The sequence below is a fragment of the Clavelina lepadiformis genome, chromosome 9 (genome assembly GCF_947623445.1).
Source record: "Clavelina lepadiformis chromosome 9, kaClaLepa1.1, whole genome shotgun sequence".
In the NCBI taxonomy this organism is placed as follows: Eukaryota; Metazoa; Chordata; class Ascidiacea; order Aplousobranchia; family Clavelinidae; genus Clavelina; species Clavelina lepadiformis.
Genome location: NC_135248.1, coordinates 13,178,236 through 13,201,953, shown reverse-complemented (window position 1 = coordinate 13,201,953; position 23,718 = coordinate 13,178,236). Strand labels below are relative to the sequence as shown.

The window sequence follows — 23,718 nt, the reverse complement described above, 5'->3', positions numbered from 1 at the left end:
TTGTAATCAGCACAATCCATTGAAATCTAATCTAGCAATATCTAAATCGTATCTATATCTAACAATAATGAGCAGCAATGCACAGCGAATTACAGTTAACCACTTGGTGTTTGTAAAATGAAATTAAGATTGCGTTGTACACAATGTGAATCAGTGCTCACCACAGCGTGAGCGACGCTCTTTTTAAAACAGCTGTTGCCCAGCTCTGCATTTGCCCTTTAGTGTTGTATATCTGGTGATTATGTTGTGCTTTTATGCTAATATTTGTGTTTGTCTATTCATTCTCAGAGCCAACAATACAGAGAACTTCTCAAAATATCGCAGAACAACCAGGTCCTGTAATTGCTCCTGTGCAAGGTGTGTGTGTGTGGTAGTCAAACACAATTAATACTTGAATATAGTAGCTATTTAATTATGATGTATGAAGTACTCAAATGATTAGTTTACAAGTTTGTTGAATTTTTTTCATTTAGTTTATGATGGTGGTGAACGACATTTTTTAGACAAGTTTGTTAGTTTGTGAGGTTCAAAAGTTTGACAATGAACCATTCATCAAAAAACTATTTAACTTTTTGGTATAGTAGCTCAACAGTTTAAGCTGCAGAATGCAAAATACGGCAACAAATTTTATATGCGTCTTTTTTGTTTCTTTTTACATAAATTTATATAAACACATTTATTTTCTTTTATTTTTAATACTCGGCACATATACAAAGGTGCAGCCCAACCTGAGCCTCCCCGCCAAAGACATCACCAAGATCGGGAAAGTGGTGGCTGGCACGAAACTATCAGACAGGCTGAAATAAAAGCTTTTGGTTTTACTATCAAAGGCATTCCAGCCATTACTTTAGCCGGTGGAGCTACAATTGCAGTGATAGCCAGTTTGCGTGATCCAATTGCTCGTGAAAAGCTGGCCAGTGCATTTGTTCCATTTGCTGCCGGGGCGGCTGGCAGTGCTGCTGCCAACATTTTTGTAACCAAATATGGCCGGGGCAGTCTCTTGATAGAGGTAGTAACAAAAGGATCTGAAGCAGAAGCCAACTTACTGCAGTTATATTCGTCTGGAAAGATTAAGCAAGATTTGATAGAGAATCACTGGCAAAAGGCTGGAGATAATCTCACAGTTGAACTGACCTCCTACAAAGTTATCCGTGCAAGTGAAAAGGAATTTGAGGAGATCAGAAAAGAAGTTGAATTTCTGAAAGATTATCGCTTTCAGCAAAATGATGTATGGCAAGTTGATTTATGTTTGTTTTTATTCAATTACAAATTTATTATAAATAAGCAAAGTCATTCAAGCGTAGCATTTGCATCGGCAGAAGCTTTAACCATTCAGATTAATTCTACGTTGATTGTTGATATTATTTTGTTTTATAAATGATATTTTTGTGCTGTATTACATTCAAAGTTGGGCAAAAGGATGCTCAAGAAATTTTTGTAATAAGAATTTTATCATTAAGTAGCAAGTTGTTGTTGCTTCAAGCCGTTTTTATTTTTATAATAACATTTCAATCATGAAATTTTTAAGATAAAGCATTTTGTTCTAATGAATACAATATTTCCTGTTCTAGATAATCTTAAGTTCATCTTCAACCCTAAGAGATGATTCAAGAGTTGTCACTCATTTGTCTGCTTCCAAAACGAAGAAATTAGTTGTGGAAAAAGGTGAAAAAGTTTGTGGTGGTTTTGTGTTTCATTTTTCAAAACGAAAAAATTTTAAGAACACTGCTGATTTTTCTTTGATCTAAATTAGGTTTATGTTTACAAAATTAGTTCATGTTGCTGCTCAAAAATAAGGCAATTATAACTGTTTGCTTGTTTTAGAACATGGCAAGTTAGTGATTATGTTAACTAACCGAGAAACCACTGAGTTAAAGACCGAAGAAACGGTAAGTAAATTTCATGTGGTAAGAATTTTTGAAATCTTAAATGTGGACGTAATAAACATACCCAGTTAAATAAATAATGCAGCAGAAGCTTGTTACCTTTAAGTTAAAGATAAATTCTTGCAGCTTATTTTGCCATTTGCTGGGGCAAGTCAAGTTATTTTGAGTAACCAAAAATTTCGACTTAGTGTACCAGATAGTTACTTAGAAGTTCGATGATTTAATTTGGCTTACCAAAGAGTTTTTTAGTTGTTTGTAATGAAATTCTCAGACTCTGAAAAGAATAGTAATATTCCATTCACACATGGCTTCATTTAAACAGCAATTATTTCTACAATTACAACAAAATCTTATTCTTAGTTTACAACAAAATCAACAACAAAAGATAGCCTAGTTATTATAATAAATAATGCAGTGAAAGCTTGTTATTTTAAAGCTGACTTGACCAGTAAATTTAAATGAATTTTGAATCAATTAATATTGAATTTTGAGCTGGTTTTCCTAGTTTGACACTTCTCTGAGGAATGTTAAGCGTATGATTGAAAGTTTTAAGTTAAGGAAATTTTAACAGGCATACTCCATTATATGTAGAAGATTCCAGGTAGCATGTTATACTGAGATGGTAAAAGTTATGATTAATATTTATGTTATATTTTTGTTTACAAGTTTGCTGGTTCATTTTAGGTATAATATTTTACAGAAATTATCATCCCCCAAAGAAGTCGACATCCCATTTTCATCAATTTCAAAAATGGATTCATCTAAACAAAGAAAGTTTCAAAAATTACCACGAACACCCAGACAATTTGGTTCAGGTGCTATAGTTTGGTTGAATTATATTTACATCATGTCAATAGATTACACTGGTCTACACAAAATTTCAGGTTTGGGTTTTGACAACTCATTTTAGCTAATTTTGGGGCGCTGAACCCGAAAATGAACTCAGATTTTTTCTATCACATCACGTTTTTGAGATATGAAATATCCCTAATTTTTGAAAAAAATCAATTTTTGCCCCCCCTCTGTTGTCAAAACAAGGAATTCTGATGCAATAAACACTGTTTTATCTGCAATAATCTAGCTTTAATTAGCAAACAGGCATTCTATATTATATTCACACAAATTTGCGTTGTCTTTATTAAAATTTCATGTTTTGGAATAAAAAATAGGCATACAAAAGAGCAACCATAATAACATCAAACGCTACATTATGCTGACGAACCTGTCGATAGGACAGTGACAAGGTATTATCTGAATTATAGCCTACAGTTCACACAATATGCACATAGACAACGGAGTGCAGAAATTCTGAAGACACACACAGAAATAGCAAAGTGCCAAAATAAAGATTGACTCAAAGGGACTTGGGCAGGGCGAGTTCAGAAACAGTCAACAAAAGAGCTTTCATAAAATATGAACTCTTCACTTATAAGCTTAAAAATGCTCTTTTGAGGGACTTTCTTTTATGAGCAGCATCTGGAATTTCTCTTTTCAAACTCCAGCAATAGTCGGCCATCATATGACAATCCCACCGACCTTGATAACGTTCCTCCATAATTTTAATATCCTGGTGGAAACGTTCACCCTGTTCTTCACTAACTTTCCCAAGGTTTTCTGGAAACTCATCCGCATGGCTCTTCAAGTAGTGAACTTTGATGCTCATCCTGCATCCCAAATCTTCAAAACTAAGCAGTAGCTCCCTTAAGAGATCTTTATAATTTTCTGCTTTTCTGTTTCCCAAAAAATGGAAGGATATAAGTATAGTTATAGTTCTGGAAGTGATATAAATACTGGCAGTGGCTTTTCATCACTGTGAGGAACTGGCCGCAATGCCGAATCCAGATTTAGATATTTCAAACGATGTTTACTCTTTTTGTTATACCCTTTCACACTAACAAGACAAAAATAACAATCGTCAACATGATTTCGTTGCTCTCGCCAAATCATGGGTATTCCAAATTTCATTTGTGAACCTTTTCCTTGCGACCAACTTCTCAGACGTTCAACGCAGGTCTTGCACGCTTTATGAGGAGCCCAGCTTTTGTCCTGGTCCCCTAACTTGACTTTAAAGTAAGCAAGATATGCCCTTTTTACAAACGTGGTAATATTGCATTGTTGAGACTTCAACATGAATCATCCACAAATGTAACAAAATATATCCGGATCATTACAACATTTTCTTCTTTTGCTGGAAGCAGACATAGCTTGAGATCAAATATAACCTTTTTTTGTTAGTAGTTTTCTAAGAGCAAGTTTTTCCACAGAAACACCACTATACCAAAAACTCTAACCGACTTGAACTCAAACTTATATAGTATGAAAATACCTTTTCCTTCTACAAACCACTTTTCAGCTTGAACTCTGATGTTGGTCTGTACAATGTACATGTGCTTTATGAAACTTCTAAATAAATCTTCCTTACTAAGCAAGAATTTATTACTAAGTCAAATCTACTCCCACCAGCTGTCTTCCTACGATATTCCAGCTGCACAGAGATAGCAGCTGACCCACAGATAACGCCTGAGAAGCCAAGACAGGGAGTTCAAGCCAGCATGGAAAAACTCTACGCGAGCAATTTCAACTATGTCCTATTATGATATCATAACAGGATTTTTTTTATTTTAGAGGAAATCTGAACCAACTTATGAATTTAGTGCAAAAATATCTCTATGTTTGAAAGTTTATAGCTGTCAGAAAATAATTATATTTGACATTTTACTGTAAAAAGGGTAAAATTGGTCAATTTCATAAAATAATGACACCGATAGAAAGAAAACTTGATGTGATAGAGAAAATCTGAGTTCATTTTCGGATTCAGCGCCCCAAAATTAGCTACAATCAGTTGTCAAAACCCAAACCTGAAAAAAAAAGTTGAAATTTGTAGACCAGTGTTATTTATATTAAACACAGTTGATGACTGCATACAGACTGGATGTTCAAATAGATATACAAAGTTTTGAAATAATGTCATGATATATGACTATACCACTGTACTTCAACCTGGGTACACCACAACAGCCAAAGTGGTGCTTGAGTACGACGGGGTGAACCGACTCCACCAATGATGTTTCATTGTGTTGTTTACAGCCGGAAAGGAATAATGCTTCGAAGACACCAGATTATGAAGAAATAGCAATTTAGTAGCAATTGGTTATTTGAGCAAACACAGAAAAAGGATCAAAGTAGGCAGTCGAGAGTGTTAGTTTTCTTTGCTTAAAATGAATCTGTGCAGATGTGCTACTTTGAATGAATATTTTTTTGTGGTAGGTTCAGGCCCACGTCACTCAGTTTTAGGCCCACATTGCTCAGTTTGACGTGAGGTCGGCATATTTAGGCCCCTTGCCATCGTTCGTTTTACAAGCGTACCTTCCAGTTTGGTTTCTACTTTCATTTTTGGTTTCAGAAAAAGACTGAAAGAGAGCAGAAAAAGAAAAGAGTGATCGTGTGCATATTCATGACGAGGTGAGGCAAAATAGCATATATAACAAGATCAATGGTAATTTGTCCTTTTTTAAAAACTTGGGTGTATGCATATTAGTATGGAATATGCATATTGTACAGCAGAATGCTTGATGTAGGACATTAGTGGTATGAGCAGCATATTTTATTTTACTTATGTGGCATCTATGTTTTAGACATATAAATTGCTGTTACAAACAGCACCAAGTGGTGTCAGCAAACATGCACGAAATCCTCCATGTTGCATGGGGACAGGCAACCTCTCATGGTAGGTCTCACCATAAACTGATCTCAGCTTGCTATTGCAACGCTGACCTCGTCATACAGTTTTTTTTTCTTTCTGCTCTAAAACAAAACACTATTTCTTGTAATTCTATTTTTTATCAGTTTTGATCATGCTTCTATACATCAACCTAGGACATGACAAAGCTTACTGCTCCAGGCAAAATAGTTTCTATTGTGCAAGAGCAGAAAAGACAGAAAGAGGGAAGAAACAGAAAAGAGTAACCGTGTGCAGATTCATGGTGAGGTCACAGCAAAATGGCAAATATAGCGAGATCAGTGACATTCTGTCTTTTTTAAACCTTTGGTATGCATCTATTGGTTATTAGTTTCTAGCCTAAATTTTAAGGAAATTTAAAGTATTATTTGTTTTGATATATGCAACACTTGCGGTATATGTTAGTATAAACTAGAGCAGTTTTACTTGAGTAAAGTTGACTCAAATACCATTTGTGTGGTACTCGAAAGTGCCCGGGTACTAATTTTCCAGTACTCAGGTGTACTTGATTGTTTTTAAAATACTTAAACTGGTATGATACTCGTTTGTCAATCTTTATATTTGATGTGTTATTGCATATTATCATACATTGCATACATTTTTCTTAAATAAATTTGTGAATTTATAAGCTTAAGCTACCGTCCGTTATGACTGGTCATCTATGCAACTATTTTTCGTGGCTACCTTTCGATCATTGTATTCACCTACTGTGTTTAAGACTGTAGGAATTAAAAATCATTCTGTTTGTAAAAATCTTCAACTCCGTCATTAGACCCTTAAAAATCATTTTTATACTGTATTACAATAAAGTACTCAGTTGCTATGCAACGTTGCTATGTTGCCTATGCCACTTGGTCTGATAGTTGTACTCAAACGTATTTAAACTAAGTACTTGTACTTGAGGACGAAAATTAGTATGTGCATATAGCTCTGGTGTAAATATGTTTGTTTTGTGATTTTCAGAAGATTTCCAGCATAGAGAAATCATTCCCATTTTGGAGAAGTATCAGTACGGATATCATGGAGGTAATACGTTTTTTAGCATGTTTTGTATAAATATATTTGATTTTTTGGCTGAGTAGCTTATTTCAATGTGTCGATATTATTTTTGCAATACATCGTTACATAACTGACATATCATTTGCCAAGTGATGGATTGTGTTTTGTACAGTGGAGATAATTGTTGTTCTATGTGTGAATGAACCAATGTGTAAAAATGTCACACATATTTAGTTGAGTGACTTATGCCTAATTGATAAAACTTTACTCAGTACTTGGTTTGAGTTCTATGTTATGTAATGAACTATGTCATTTTAAATATGCTGGTAATGAGTTTGCAGCTTAAGTCTATAGCTATATGGTATAAGAATCTGTTTTACTGATTTAAACATGGTCATGATTTTTCACTGCTTGAGGTCAGGTTGCTGAGCTTGTCTTTATTCATTTTCATGTTACAGTCGTGTTTTATATTTGCTGGTCTTGCTCGAATTTCGAACTGTTCACCTCAACCAATCAACAACACACATAATTTGGTCTTCTTTGATTTATATTTTTCTTTAAAAAATTTTGATTTTCTTATGATTTTGCGAGCGATAGTTAACAGGGCACTTTATCAAGCTCCTTAATTTTTTGCCCTAGGCCTAGGCTCTGTGCTATTAGAACTATAGCGTTGCTGCGATCAAGTTATTGTTCACAAGTTAGTGTTCAGTTAGTGTTAGTGTAGCTGCAAATATGCTTGTAAAGGTAATTTAAATCTACTGTACGTTTAACTTTGAGTTTTGGGCGCCACAGTAAGTCATAAAATGTGTTTTTGAAATTCGCTTGTAGCCTAGCGTATTGCTGTGATCATAATCGTGTTCAGTCATAATATAATCGTGTTAACAATATGTGATGCCTGTGATGGTCTACACCAGCTTGGCCAGGAAAATGTGTTTTTTACCGTTTTGTGTGTTTTTGTGACGTAATGTGTTCTTTGTGACGTAATGTGTTCTTGTTCTTGTAACCAACTTGTAGCCTAGCCTACACCAGATCCAAGTCACAGGTAGGCCTACAGTTATTTAAATGTAAAACAAGTGAAAACGAAAAGTTATGTTTGTTTAGGACGTGAGGAACTGGAATTGCTGCGTGTTTATGAACAAATTCATCAAATCAATGACGAGCAGCTCACCACGAATGCAGCGGAACTCGTCCCTGATTGGCTGATTTTAGACGATATCAAGTTGACAGAATCACAAATTGACTCGTTCCTGTTTATTCTCACTAAAGTTGAGAAACGCATCAAGTGGCTTCTTCTGGACGAATGCTTTTCTAAACCAGAAGATGTCGGCCGATTATTTGAGGCAATTCAAGCAATGCCAGGAAAGGTTTGTTTATTTATTTTACTTTCTACTTTTTCGTTCGTCTTCAACTTTGTTTACGAACTCGATGTGTCGTAACAATGCGCCTCTGTTTTGAATGTGACGTCATAATAGTTTTTCCCGCCTTTAAGCAAACATGGTTTTCTGAGATTCTGTGCGTTGTTGTTGGTCGGAATATTTTGTTTTAATTTATTTCAACGGGGCGTAATTTCCCCACGCAAGTTTTATTGTTTAAATCGCTGATAGATCTGGAATGTGCAGTAAACCTGGCCGCTTAAAATTCGTTCGTTTTATTGAGAAAAATGGCAAAATTTGATCGGTTCAGTTTAGGCTAAAATCAGCAGCATCTGACTAAGCTTTGAGCAGAAGCAAATTTCAAATTTTTACAAAAGTAAAAACATTTTTGCGACTTTAATATCAAGTTTTATTTCTGCAACGAAGACTCAATCGTGGTCTGAGTTGGTCGCTTAAAATTCCTTCTATTTTTCTCAAAATCCAAGAATTTGTTCTGGTCCAGTAGGCTACTGTAGGCCTAAGCTCCCATCATGCTAGTTAGTTATTAATTAGTTAACACTAACCAGTTAACTTGTATGAGTTAATTATTAGGATATTAGTCTTTGTTATAACACCATGTTGTAGTTTAATTTTACAAACATTTTAACTCTAGATCAGATGGCTTAATATCAGTGACAACATAATCCCGAAGATTCCCTCAAAATTCTTCTTCAACAAAATCGAGCATAAGCTGTTTATGTACAAATGCTTCCCTGATGATGACGCAATAGATGGGAAGCGCTATGCGAACCAATCAGAAATCGCTGAAATTCAACGAGTCCTTGATCAATTGGATGACTCGGTATTATTTATGTCTTGTTATGTTTGTGTGAAGTTGAACATTGCAGAGGAATTTAATCTCAAACTTTTAATTTATAGAAGTTGGTGGTTGATCTTGGTCGGCGCGATGGTGAACCGGTCTTACTCCGCTCGCGAAAGTAAAGTGACGTCTCCGTGTGACGTAGTCATCTTCAAGCAAGAAATAGGTTTTCTTAGATAAATACCGTTCTTAAAATCGATTCATTTACACAAAATTGAGAGCGACCGAACGCGATTATATTTTGTCAATCGTGACCTGGTCGGGAATCGAACTCGGGATTTTTAGACAACGCAGTTCTCGTTTATCCTGATGCGGCCACACGAAGAACTGTTGTAATATTGGTTAAAAGTGACTTATATCTGTATTAGCTTGCATAGTTACGCAACAATTGTATTTGTTTGTCACTTACGAGTTAATTGATTTTGTAAACACCGCATATGGCTGTGCTATTTTGTTGTGATAATTTCAAGATTTCTTATCATAGAAACTTGTTCATTGGTTTTTCTTGATAATTAATGTTGTTTTTTTATCACTGGCGATCAGTTTGATCTGTGGCGGTTGGCGTCATGTCACCGCCAACTCATGTTAGTTACTATTTCCTTTGATTTCTTTGTTTTACCGAATTTTGTACATTCCTTAGTTAATTAACACTAGAAGGACGGCAATTTTCGTATACCTAGAAGGACGGAGTGCGTCAATTGACGCAAAAGGTCAAAACGGCGCAAATCTAACGTTTTTTGTTGAGAAAACTGTGCAGTTGCTCCGAAAAAACTACTTCTATTGCATGTCCGCTTTGTGCATTTTAATTAACAAAAGCAATCGCATTGAAAATACAAGTCGTCATGCCTAAACACTTCTGTTTCACGCAACTCCTTTTTCTTCTTGCACTCTTCCGGGACTTCTCTCCTGTTCTGGCGCATTTTCCCTACGAGGCTGCACTTCTTTTCCGCAAGTCGCAACGCCAGGTCAAGTGAGGTGAAAAAATTATCGCAAGTGACGTTATAACCTCCTTGAAAAACGGAGCCATGAGTTTCAGTACAACGTCGGTGGGCTCACTCACGTGGGGGCTCCTTGCGTCATCTTTTCCAACGTAAGGAAAGCCGTTGAATAAATATTTGTTTTCAACGTCAACTGCCAGCCAGAACTTTAGACCAAGCTTGTCTGGTTTATGGGCCATATATTGGATGAACTTGCAGCGTGCCTTACACGGAAATAGTTGCTCATCCACAGTTATCTTCCACTGTGGAATGAATGCTTTTTGGCAGTTTGATATAAAACTGTTTCAAAGTTGTGAAGCGAGTGCAAATTTATCATGCAATAGATTCCTACGCCTTTCCGTCTTCAGATCGAAGCGAAGGAATCGTATGAGCTCCAGAAACCTGTCTCTTGCCATGGTTTGGGAAAACATCGGACATCCCCAGCACGACCTCCCCCACAAACTCTTCACAGGGAAGTTGCGCCCTCCTATCACGCCACGAGCAGTCCTTCTAGGTAGTGACCACGTTAATTATCTCTACCGGTAAAATAAAAACTTCATATTCATGGGTTAGTTACCTAACACTAATTTAGGAAAAGTCAGGAAATATCACGGTTGTGCGATGCACCACTTAAAAGTTATAGATGCACTTAGGTTGAAAATGCGTCAATTGACGCGCCCCGTCCTTCTAGTGTTAACGTTGATTGCTTTGCGTTATATTCTGTTCACCTTCTGTAAATCCATTCAGTCGTTTATTTGTTTCTTAAATTCAATGCAATTCTATTCCCCACGTGTTGGCCGATTGATGTCTGCGAATGTGCTGCCAAGAAAGACACGCGACCTCATGATGAGTCAAGAAGAGTTTTTCGTGCTCTCAGGCTTGAGTAGCTCTTGGTTCTGACAGCGGCCGAGAAAGCTCTGTGAGCCGTCGTCCAAGTCGGCTAACAATGTTAATTAACAGAGACGACAATAGACGAACCAGACTAAGAGTTTATTGCTCTCACTCATTATGGTGATATTTGAAAAGGTTTTTAAGTTAGCGACCTGAGAGATTTTGTGGATCAAACAAATATATCTAACAGATAAACCGCTCATGCTGATGAAATTACAGCCTTGATTGTAAACTGATTACACTGTGAAGTTGTTGCTTTGGGCGCCAACAACTAATTAAATACGCTTCCGCAAAAACATTTAGTACCTATTAAATAGAAAATTACATTGCTTAATTACCAACGAAAAGATAGACAAAAATATAAGTTTTAAGCCTAAAGTTCTCTGTTTAACCCGGTGTTACAAGACAAAGGTATCAATGACTGCAGTAGGTATTCCAGCTTAATTGTACTGTATACGTCACTTTTAATTATGATTTTGTGATATTTTCAGTGGTTTGTTGTATCCAACATTTCGGCTCAGTAACCGAGTAGATAAAGCGCTGAGCTCCAGACTCGCAATAATGCGGCCGGTGTTTGATATTAGCGTTGTAATGCCCTTGGCCAAGTCAAAGCACGCTTGCTCATGTTCAATGGACCTGGTGAACAGTTCTATATTCGTGCAATACGATATTTCCTACTAAAACGAGATGTGTAGAATTCTTGCAATAAGACATCCTTTCTAGCCTATGCTACTTAATCAACTTACGGCGCCTGGTTTTAGGGGAGCCGTATTGCTTGACTCGCTGGCGTAATTTATGACGTATTTGATTATGTTGTGATTTTAGTCGCTCATGCTCGTTTGTCAGCTAGCTCGTACTGTTGGCTGTGAAGCAAGCATTGATATTGATACGATTTGTGTTGTAGAACTGTAATGTGTTTGCTTCCTCGGGCACTTGTGTTTTCTAATAACGTGTACACGCCTCTCTGGTAGTAATTAGCGTTTTTCTGTTTGGCATTTTCCCCATTGCGCAAGCAAACAGTCAACGTGTCTGAGATGTGTTGGTTCGAGTTTAGTTTTCAGTTTTACATGTTGGCGATGATAAAATTTTACAGTCTTCTGTATCACTAAAAATACAACAAATATGAAATTGCTGCTTTTGTGTATCTAGGTTATCTTGAGGTATTTACACACTGCTGAGTTTGGCATATCCATAGGCGCACTCAATACCGGTTTTAATAAGACTCTCTTCCGCACTTAAGGTGCGTTATATTGCCCTTAATAACTTAGACAGAAGTTCTGTGCACTCAATTTATAATTGAGTTAGAGATTAAATAAGTGAAACTGTGTACATTAATGTGTAATTTTGCAGTTCCATTGCGTCTGAGCATTCCTGCACACCGCATTTGTCATTTTTGGTTGTTTGGCGCACCCAAGATTTTTCTGAAAATGGCCATACTCTGCAGTCCGGCTGTACATCAGGTCAACTGAACAGCAGTAGGTGTCGTTAATGCCTTACCCAAGTTCATTGCAACCGTATAACGTCTCTGGGTATTGAACATGGAACACGAGCTTCAAATATTGCAAGGCCAGCACTGCAACCACTCGGCTACCCAGCCAACAAGATAAAATGCACCCGGATTTTAACTGAACTGCACCCCTGGGCTTTCGCTAAACTGGTACGATTTTGAGCCTGGCGATTGTTACATCACACATTGTTGTGTTATTACAGTGTTAGACTGCATCCGAGTGTGGCATCTCGTTTAATGTCCAACTTTATTAAGTTATTAATTGGGCTCCAGAGCAATCCAACCTTAATAAATGCTCTTCTCACTTAATAAATTTGTTTTCTTTTTGCAGTATAGGAAATGTTTCTAATTTTTTTTGTAAATTACACGAGATTTACAACCTATCTGACCCCATTCATTGCATCTGACACTTCATTTGAGATGTATATTTAATCATCACCGACTTAAAGAAATATCCTCGATAGCAAAGCTGAAAGAAATCTACAAACATAACATGTCATAAATGGTGCATGCCGCAAGCTAGAGCATACGTAGCGACAAGTTTCGACTCACCATTGCCAGCTTCGAGGAATACAACAACAAAGTGTAAGTGCGTGAGTTTATTGTGCAGCAACCTGATGACAGTGTAGGTAAATGGGAGTTGTGTGTTATATTCTGCATATTAATAGATAGTTTGTGATTGTGTGTAAAATGGTGTCATCACAGTACATAATACCTTTTCTACATTGATAAATTGAATATAGTTGTTGTCGTTTTGTCGAACCTGTAGCTTTTGATCAGATATTCAGTATACTGTACCCGCTTAATTTGAATTCATTTAATTCAATAGTTTGTGCTTGTTGTGAAAGTAATTGAGTTCAAAAACCTCATCGATCTGTGTGATTTCTACCTGCTTGAATAATTCGTCATTTCTATGCAATCCTACATAGCTTTCAAAGCTAGCTAAATCCTATGCATTTCTCTTAAATGGTGAAAGTACATTATGTGTTTTGTTTGTTTTACAATTAATGCTGATAAAAAGTTCTAGCTCAGGTATAAAAGAATATTGAAAGATGGTCAAAGACTTTGTGCCTATTAAGCTTGCTTTCCTGCACTCTACCACAATGTATGGTGGGTTGCCCTTTCTCGAGTTCTTGGTTGGTTTAAAATTTTGTCTTAACAACTTTCATCTGATCTACTTCAAATATTTTCACTTTAAACAAGAAACTTATCTGATCAACACATAAGACTTGGTACAAGGTAAGCACATTAATAAATGTCATTGTTTATACCAAGAATGTAATTGCACCATTCTAAGCATAATCAATTTTGTTGTTGGCTCATGGCCAAGTTAAATTTCATCAGATTTTTTAACTTGATGAGCAAAGGGCAGAGTTCAAGGCCAAGAGTATGTTTAACCATCCATATCCGTGCAGAAAAACGATGTGGATTCCTGATCCCAAATCGGATTATCGTTACCTCAGCACAAGTGGAGATGACTTGAGATTGTGGAGAGTGGTAAGGCATCAAACACCTTGAAGAGTTTGGTTTCTTCGAGCTCTTGAACGAGTTGTGTCCCATACAGTCATCTACATCTGAACTTCCATCATCAGTTTATGTTCAGTGCAATAATTGGTCTTGTTAACATTCCTACATATATGGTTCATGGCAAAGTGGTTGCCTTAAACAGAACTGGGTTTAGAATTTTTGAATCTGAAGTAGGTTAATGGTTTATTCATTACACTGATGAACAATTATCCGGTTTCGTCTGTATATGTCCGCTGTGCACTATTGTAGTGTAGGGTTGTTGTGCTGAAACAAGGTTGTTTCGAATCCAAATATGCAATTAGCTAAAGCCACTGGTAGTATTATTTGCTGATCCAAAGAGGTAGTGTTGTACTTTGCTGAAGGTTTACATGTTTCAAATCCACTTTCACCAAATGTTTTGTGCAGTTTATTTTGTAATGTCAAACAATTGAAATTATATCCATAGAAATATTAACAATTGATCATTTGTACGTCATAATAAACGGTTGTTATTCCATTGTCCTCCAGGTTTATGACATGGCGTCCAGTCGAGCTGTAAGAGGGAAGGACATGTTTGCGTCTGTCTGAGCGGATGGATGGATGGCATAAACGAAGATCATTGTTACGTTTATGTGAAGGAGCAACACAAGCCCACCAGTCATTGTATCAGCGGCACGACATCATGGTTGTGGACGTTCAACAGAACAGGGGCAAGACTGGTCTTTGTGGGGCGCTGTTCTCGATGCGTCGTAGCCGTGGTTGGTGGTGAGGGTGAAGCTTTGTTGTTGACAAGCTTCATGATTATATTAACCAACATGATCATGTACTAAATATTCCTTTTAGGCTAAAACTATTTTCCATTAGCTTCTAAAGAGCTAAAACAACGGGCTGTGTGATCTATTTAAGAGTTCGGTGGAGGTGAAATAGTCAGTTTTGTGTTTTAACCTTTTATTTAATAATATCAAAAATACGTTTGCGGTCATAGGGATGAGCCGAAATGCCGTTCAAATCATTGGCTTTTCGAGTTGGTGTTAATGCTACGGCATTTTTCAGTTCTTCGAACGTTGGCAACTTATCAAGCTCTCGAATCCTTCTTGGCTTGCACCTCGTTGTTTGTCTCTGTTGGGGGTTTCCCGCCCATCTTGACAGTTGCTTGGTGTTGGTTGCTATGGTTCCAGCTACAGCTTGGAGGGAACTGACTGTTTTGTTTTAAGACCAATGACTTTTGAAGACTCTGATACAGAACTCATAAATTTCTTGGTTTTCGATTCTTGTTGAATTTCATCACAGTGGTTATTTCAATAATTAAAATTATTTTTGCCCAACGTGACAGTTTTTGCGCATTTCTTCTTGCCGTGCTCACTCATTTGTATTTTCTTCGCCCTTTCGGAACGTCAAGGTGCAGTTACGTTGTGTGCCGGTGACATATAGGGTTGTGTACCGTGCCAGTCGATGTTGTACAGTAACATCCGTCTCTGTCACATGCCGGCGTTGCGGCTTCTGTCATTTCGGAAGTTGAACAATGAAGTTTGATGACTTTTACAGCAATACCTACGAATCTCATCTCATGGCGTGATTATTGCTGATGAGTAACTGTCTTAGGAATGACTTGCGTATGGTCAGATAAATACGTACTAATTTTTCAGCTCATTTCGAGCACTACATCTTGAGTTGAATGATAACAAAACAAAGATGGATGTCTTTGTTGCAGTCTTGCAGAGATACGTTCCTTATACGGTCGTTTTAGGGCGCGACTTGCTCAAACAGTAAATGTTCAACTTTTGTAATGATCAATTTCCGATTCAATCATTTAATTTTTACTAATAACGAGGTGGGGACGAAAAGATCAAGCCAGTTGTTGACAAGGATGCGCCAATGAAGGGGAAAAAATGACAGCTGAGAAGGTTTAAAACTTGTTCAAAAATAAAGGTAGCAATTGCTTGTAACTACTAGCACGGTCATTAAAACCCATAAAAGTTTAACCTACAAAAAAAGAATTTAAAAAACCGAACGGGTGATGTGTTCAAGCAAAATACACAATATCAGTAGATGGGGGAAAAACATCGTTTCGGTAACCATACATACTAACCATACACTCGCTTTTAATGGCAGGTTGGAACGTATTTAAGTTTTCTCTTTTTTTTTTTAATTTAAGTATTGGAACATACAGCTACGTGGTAGAGTTAAGAGAAGCGGTAACGTTGTTAGTCTAGATATGTGAGATAATTAGGCGAGCTTTATTTAAGCCGACTCCGCATGGATTAGGTTCGGGGATATAAAACTACAAATTAGCAGCAACCATGACAGCTTTTCAAAATTTATTTTAGCTCTACTAAACCAAGCAGGTTACGTGCCATGGTAGAAACTAGGATCGGTTGGCTGGGTGAGATATGGTGTTTTATATGGGGTTCCCCTAAATCATTGAAAATATTGTAACCACTATTGGCGGCATGAAAATTTGTAACGCGTCTGCTGCCCTAGCTGGGTATCGAACCCGCTACCCCCATGCCAGTAGGCAAAATTTATCCAATCGTGCTAAACGCAGGAAGCTATTTTGCCAAAAAATTCAAATGTCTTAAATCCATATATCCATATATCTTAATCATTAATCCATATATCTTAATCATTAACCGACCTAAATAAAACATCGAATCCCGGTTCCGGCTGGACCCCTGTCCTGCCTCCTACTCTGTGTTTTAGGCTACGAACTTTCATGCTGGTCATTTCATACGCACTTTCATGCTGCTGCCCATACCCAGACCGGGTTTCGAACCTGGGACCTGCAGCACCGAATGCAGTGTCGAAGCACACGAGCTACGAAGTGGCACATATATACCATGTGGTGCAACGTATATAAACAACGATGATGCGTCAGTTGCTAAATTTTGAAACGAAAAAGATTCAGTCACATAGCTGTACGGGGGAGCTGAACCCAAAACCTTTTCCTCCGTTTTCTGTGATATATATCGCGAGCTACAACGCGTCTTGAGAGTAACCATCTTTAATCAACTTACTTACCAACATTAGGTAAAAAAATTGGAAAAATTAATTAAGTTGAAGTTTGCGAGGACTCGAAACCTCATCCTTTGCACCGATGTCAATGACACAGGGCGCGATCATTTCTGTGACTGCTGCGTGCAATGATCATGTAAGCAACGCCTTGCACCTTCTATGCATTGTCCTCTGTTCGTCTGGGTGTCAATTTAACCCATGATCGCTTCAACTCTGGACAATGATTGAACGCAAGGATTATTCAACCCACAGATGTTGACTGGGTCGTCCTGAGTTTCAGTTATCTTGAGTGGAATTCTCCAGAAATTGAATTAACCTGAAACCGTTCGTCAGAATCATGACTTTGATATAAAAAGTTTAAATGGCACCGACATGATTTGAACACACAACCTTCTGATCTGGAGTCAGATGCGCTACCGTTGCGCCACGGGGTCGTCGCGTAGTACAAAGTTGTACCAGAATAACATCATGACAATGAATGGTATACATGCAATAGTCACACCTGCTATGTAGTAATGCTAAGAGGCAGAATTTATACGAGCAATCTTGCTAGATCCATTTCTTTGCTTTGCTCTGAGTTTCAAATATATATGTTTCGGAAGAGACGATCCAAATAAAAATGCTCACTACTGTGCCACTCCATAAACTGTGCCTTCATCCTGGCAGGCCCCGTAGTTTTAAGAACAGATAAGTGGCTTACGGCCGAACACCACATATCTGCCTCTCCAAATTGTGTTTTATTCACTCATGACTCGGCTGTATGGCATAGTATGGCTGGAAATCGAACCTGAAACTTTCGGCGTCGAAGCAAACGAGCTACAAAGTGGTAACTGAGAAGAGCATGAATAGTATTGGGTTTATTACCGTAAATAACCACGCGTCAAATGCCTGGGTAGGGAACCGAACATGGGAGCTATAGTACGAAGTTGATGTGTGAAACGCCAGAGCTATACAGCGGCATATTATGAAGGCATTAACTACAGTTTATTACAATCAGATGTAATTGTCTATAAAAAAGTCATCCTGGAAGGGAATCGAACCCGAAACCTACTGCTGCTAGGTTGTGATGCTTCTTCCATTACATTGTGGTGCGGTTGGGAATTGCTTTGTCATGGTCTCGAGTGTTGTGACATGACTCATTCTTTTTAAGAAACCACTTCCTAAGAAATACGTGACAAGGGCCTGTATTTTACAATAAATTTCTCGTTCTTTAAACATTCGAGATTATAAACTTTATTGGTTTTGGAGTAAAACACACAAGTTAAACCATAACGCAGTTTACAATAAATACATTTAATACCCAGTACACAGAAATCAACACTGTATATGTAAGACTGGATACAATGGAACGCAATAGGTGTAATAATACTAAAAAATAGGTGTAAATTGGAAATAATACGACCGAAGAATTTAAATGTAATTTTAATAAACTGCGCCATTTCCAAAACTTTGTAGACGGGGTTTGCATTGTTTTAATAACATACATTTTGCTTTCATATTTCCAGGATTTAAATCAACAAGCATCGTTTATATGTTTTGAACATGAATTGCGTTCTTTTACGGTTTCTTTTATGTGAGAACCTCGTGTAGAAAGTCGTTTTCGTATTAAACATGCGTTACTGACCGTGCACGAATAATGGTAATATCTTGCTGACAACAAGGAGTAAGTTGAGAACCCAAGATACGATGAGGTGGTTTTCCAAGATCAGTTGCCGAATTTTTGGAAACAAAACACGTCGATAAATACACTTCTTTTTTTCCTAAGCATTGGACTTGTAGACCTTGTTCATAAAGGTCGTTGACCGCACAGCTATGTAAGGTCGACAACTGAACTTACACAGACGTTTAATCTGTTTCGCTGCAAAATTGTCAATTATGAAATCAGGCTGCCACTTATCTACTCGATACAATTGTATCACAAGGAAACAATGAATATTCTTACGAGTTGTTCCATTTGAACATATTGCTGCCTGTTACAACTTTGAGCCTTCAACCATAGCACTGGAAATGATTTGGAAGAAACATGTAACCTTGCAAAGTGCATTGTGACGTGCAATGCGGTGACGTGACGTGAACTAACACACAAACCATGTAATAAAATCAAACAAAAAAATAGCAAAAGTACTCTCGTTTACAAAACTTGTTGTTGTTCCATCTTAGGTACAGGATGAAAAGAAGTTTCCTGAACTATATATCCAAACCAAAATATCTTTAATAATAAAAGGTAGCATAAGATTAAAGCTGATGTAGAATTGCTATAACGCGTACGCGTATAAATATGAGATTTCACTTCATCTCGAGGCGTTTGAAAGGAGGTTTGAGACTTCAAAATCCCATTTTTACCGCTGTCCAAATTGTGGGCGGAATGGCCAAATTTCTAAACGAGAGTTTTAGACCTAATTTCTGAAACGCTTGTTAAAGCTGAATGCATCTGATGATGCCAAACAGTCAACTGCTCTTTGTTTTCATAAGTAAGCCGTTCCACTGCGTCAAGGTGACAGCAGTCGGAACGGTTCTTTAGGTACGGGAGATCCCCCACTTTATAGAAGCCAATAAGGTCGCGTTATGGCCTGTTGTTTTTTCAATTATATTAGACTAAGACAAAGTCGATGTGCGGCCCACCTGGAAACCTGAAACATAAAGGTTGAAAAACAAAACAAACAAATTTGCTCGTAAAACAAAAAATAAAATACCTAAGCGGACAATACCGGATAACCTAAGGGAGCACTGTTTCATCTAAAAACCCAAAATAAGGATCTCTGACATTTTTCGCTTCCCATAGATGGCGGTACTCATACATCTTTACCCTAATCTATTCCACACTTTGATTCCACTAGGTTTGTAAGGGTACAGGTTAGCTTAGGGGGGGTAAATGCAAATAAAATAATAGGGCGGGGTCGTTTTGGGCTTGGCTTCGGGTTCTGCACCCTCGATATAGTAACATGCAATAAATGCAAACAATAAACACACAAGAATAAAATATTCCTTTCGCAAACCACACGAAAACAAACAAACGAAAGATTAAAAACAGAAACTGAAGAACTACATTTACAAAATTACTGTTTGTATTTAATGTAATGCCAGCAAAGTTTCTTTAGTTTAGACGACAAAAAAACGCAAGAAAGTAAGTGGAAAGGAAGAAAGTATAAAATCGCACAAAAATACAAAACTTAACAGAACTGTAAAGCTGGAAGTGTGAAGGCATTAATTGACTTGGATTGCATTTTGACGGGAGTCTGCAAAAAAGAGTTATCAAATGTCAACAGAAAGCATAACGCGAAATTTATACGATTTATGGTAGATATGAGTATTAAACTTTATTTGCTAACCACAGTATACTAACCACTGTAGTAATACTTGCGATAGGTGTTTTCAATATTCAGTGCAATGTAGAGCTGAAATATTTAGAATCTGAAACATATAGGAAAGTACAGTAAATGTAAGCACCTTAAACACGCAACGGTGTGATGCAAACTTATGCTAACAAACACAGATGATAATTTAAAACAAGTTGACTTCACAATTTAAGACTTTCGGAAACTGAAGGATCTCAAGCAGGAGAACGTGTTACGCTAAATATTTTAAGATTAAAAGAATGGATCGCAATAAAAAACATTTCAAATTGCAACTTACCAGAAGTGAAGCAACTGGGAGAGATGAAAATGAAAACTGGAACTATGTCTGACGTCATCTCGATCTCGAAAAATTCACTGAAAAAAGGAATTTAGTTAACTAAAGTAATATTTTCATGCCTCTGTTTTTATTCTGTTCAACCTAGCCATCTAAACCTAAAATTTAAACCCATCCTTTGACACTTGTTTTCTCATTCTGACATTGACATCTAAATAAACAGTCCGCTGCTCTCCATCCACGTATCGCCACACGAGGAAATTAAACTGGAAAAACATTTAGGTATTTAAACTACACTTGGACTGAAGAAACCGGGGGTAGATTTGTGTACCAACACTGTCTGCTGCTTACAGTTGTCCTGTGCACATCTTGCAATATTCAGTTCCAGCGAGAAGTTTTAGATTGGCAGATATCAGATCAGCTTTACGGAGGCTTTTGGAAACCAGACTTATCAGATGAATGCTGGTATCGGTATGTCATGCGCAAATTCTGCAAATAGCAAGCAGATAAAACTGACTGCAACAGATTTAAACGCCACCAATTTGCATTAAACTGAAACTCACTGCATGGCAAGCACTGAATAAGGCAACGAGATGACATCCTTAAAAAACCAAGCTTAAAAACCAGCACTTAACGACTCCAACAACGCAACAAACGCCAAAGCGCAGAAAAGCAATAACGACAGAGAATCGACGCGAAAGCGCGCTCAAAGAGCTCAGCAGCAATAAAGCAGGAACAAACTTCAACCACAAAAAGCCAAACATTCAAAGACATGGAAAGGTGACAACACCTTCATCATAATTTAATGAATTAGTGAACTATCCAGCCAAGACAGTGTTAGATCATTCTGTTTTCTGCAGAGTGCAACGACCTGTTACTCGACAATCTATATTATAAGATTAAGCCAAACGCCTTCAGGAAATCTTAAATTAAATACTGAAACTTCTTTGCTTATTATTCAATGAATTCTCCAATAAATCTCTACTTAACAGTATGAAGTATATTGCATCAATACACCTGGTAAACACATCACTAAACTGAAGTTAACTTTGCTTTGTAATTTGTAATTCACCTTCATTATTCTTCAGTTACTGTTAACTGCCAAGCAACCACTTTGACTGCACAAGGCAAATGAATGAACGAAGGACGAACACTGGCAACGAAGGTTCGAGAATCGCACGTAAATTCCAGAGCTGCAACAAAATTTGCTCCAAGGTGAATTCCAAGCGAAAAGCGTGTAAGTGCCGGCGTCTTGCTCGAAAATGTAATTAACAATGCCACGGCCAGATATAAAAAGGCATTGTTCTTCAAGCAGGCCCTAATAGGCGTTTGAATTTGTTATTTGTTTACTGTACTATTTAATTATTATGTTTGCACCAGACCGTGCGGTGGCGCCCCACAACACGTTAATGATCGGGATCTTGACGGCACCAAAGGCCTAAGAGATTTTTGCAAAACGTAAACAAAATAGATTTCTTCTAAGAAATTTTAGAATTTTTATGAAATGCTTTAAGTTAACGTACGATGTTTACATTTCGGATTGATTAATTATTACAAATTATATACGGTGAAAATTCTTTAAATTTACTTATTAAAAATGAATAAAAAGAAACGAAATAATAATAAATAACAATAACAAATTATTAAAATGACAATTTGCAAGGTAAATCGAAACAAACGGACAACAACAAACAACAACCACAAAATGTTCAACAAAACACATAGAATGTTTATGCGCGTTACAACACTTTTTGTTTGTATTTTTACAACACCTTAATGTGGATTATACATTAAGTTATATTTAAACGTCATGTGAATAACGACCCTTAAATCGGCATCAAACCTTGATCCTTGAATATTTTTATGCAAATACTCGGCTTGAAACTTAGGCACCATCGCATCTTTGTCACCATGTACAATGAGTGTTTGGATTTATATGTGTTTTAGTTCCTTGCAAATAAAAACTGAAAAAAATTAAAAACATAATATTAACAAACTAAATATATGACACGATTTACAAGGACAGTATTGCAGCAGCTTACTGACTATGTCAACCAGCTGACACATAAGACCTGCAAGTTAAGCTTTCACAGATTTAACGTATAACAGAAATAAATTATTCCTCTTTGGAAAGAGTGGGTAATTTTTACAAAGGTATAAAAAGTATAATTTATGCCTGATATGTTTCACATCGTTGCTAACCTGGTTATAGTCACAACTGCAAAGTTAGACAGTTTTCTACGAGAAATCAAGCATGCAAAAACCCTCCGTATGGAAAGCTTGCATTTTACTGAACATTATACGTTGCACTCAGCAAGATCTACGGCAACAAAATAGTAGAAAGCATGGCAACTGGTGCTATTGTTAGGCACGACTATGTTCGGTGTGCCCAAATGTTATTTTATTTCGGTATTTACACCTTAATCGTCCCTTCATTGTTTTTATCTTTCGTCTTCAATGTGGGGGAGGAAAAACTTGTGCTGACGCAGGTGGTCGCAAACATATAGGAAGTTAATGACAATAATTTCTACAAATTGGACGGGCAAATGTGACAAGGTCTCGAGGGCAAAAACGTGCATTACGGACCAATAAAAAAAGGTAAAAAGTTATTAGCGTCTGTACGGCAGCCAAACCCAAGCTATTTTAGAGATTGCACATTTACCCCTGTCAGAGGGCAACTTGTTTTGTGTCGACGGCAGAATGTACCATTTTGCGCCCAGTGCAACCCGATTTTATCCGACCTGCACCCGGTCATGGCGATTTTGGTTGTCTTCCACAGGCGACATCTCGTGAAAAAGTGCCTAATTTTCGAGCCTGGAAAACAATTAGGCCTAGGCTGAATGTTTTAGGTCTACACTAAACCAACTCTAATTAATTGTTTTCCACCACAACTAGACCTAGCCTACAACTTAGTTTAAATAATGGAACCGATTGCACCGGTAGGTAGGCCGTTAACTTGAACCTGCAATTTTTGTATGCTTGTTTGTTGTTACAAGATTTTGTGACGCTATTTACGCCAGTTTCGTAACGATATTTGCTTCTTTACCAATCTGGCTTTGTATACAAACTTTTCTTGTTGGCAAAGGCCAAAGGCACGAATTTTGGCTTCATGGCACGCTCGGAAAAAATTTATTTTTGTTTATTTATTACTATTTGGCGTTCAAACAACCAGCTTTTATTTATTTACTTATAATAGGTCTAAATTGTATTTTTTATTTCTCGCCATTATCTGTGCAGAGTGAAAGGTAGGATGCTAGACGTTGTAGTTATGGCACAATAAAATACATGCTCACAAACAACTAACAAGCAGAAAAAAGTGGCAAGACCCAAGAAATTAAA

At 37.2% G+C, this 23,718-nt stretch overlaps 3 protein-coding genes and 1 long non-coding RNA gene across 6 annotated transcripts in view; 1 reads left to right on the top strand and 3 right to left on the bottom strand.

Annotated features, from left to right (window-relative positions):
• The window catches only part of LOC143470251 (uncharacterized), an 80,445-nt gene that overhangs the window by 7,476 nt on the left and 49,251 nt on the right, over window positions 1-23,718 (top strand). Inside the window, exons 7-15 of one of the 3 annotated variants that reach the window (XM_076968274.1) lie at window positions 289-357; window positions 717-1,228; window positions 1,572-1,665; window positions 1,825-1,889; window positions 2,587-2,701; window positions 6,589-6,651; window positions 7,726-7,988; window positions 8,650-8,838; window positions 8,916-10,924. In XM_076968274.1, coding sequence (XP_076824389.1) covers window positions 289-357; window positions 717-1,228; window positions 1,572-1,665; window positions 1,825-1,889; window positions 2,587-2,701; window positions 6,589-6,651; window positions 7,726-7,988; window positions 8,650-8,838; window positions 8,916-8,978 — 1,433 coding nt within the window. In that variant the 3' untranslated portion in view covers window positions 8,979-10,924. Of the gene's footprint in view, window positions 1-288; window positions 358-716; window positions 1,229-1,571; window positions 1,666-1,824; window positions 1,890-2,586; window positions 2,702-6,588; window positions 6,652-7,725; window positions 7,989-8,649; window positions 8,839-8,915; window positions 10,925-23,718 lie in introns of those variants that run through there. The other 2 variants (XM_076968272.1, XM_076968273.1) reach the window with 2 other exon arrangements.
• Window positions 1-23,718, bottom strand: part of LOC143470248 (polycystin family receptor for egg jelly-like) — a 122,043-nt gene that overhangs the window by 78,336 nt on the left and 19,989 nt on the right. The window lies entirely within an intron of this gene.
• LOC143470255 (uncharacterized) overlaps window positions 1-23,718 on the bottom strand; it is a 107,979-nt gene that overhangs the window by 78,336 nt on the left and 5,925 nt on the right. The gene's annotated exons all lie outside the window — the stretch shown is intronic.
• On the bottom strand, window positions 19,904-20,630 carry LOC143471248 (uncharacterized). Its single transcript, XR_013119519.1, has 3 exons — window positions 20,383-20,630; window positions 20,093-20,160; window positions 19,904-19,985 (listed from the first exon to the last, which is right to left on the bottom strand). It is a non-coding gene; the product is annotated as an uncharacterized LOC143471248 (long non-coding RNA).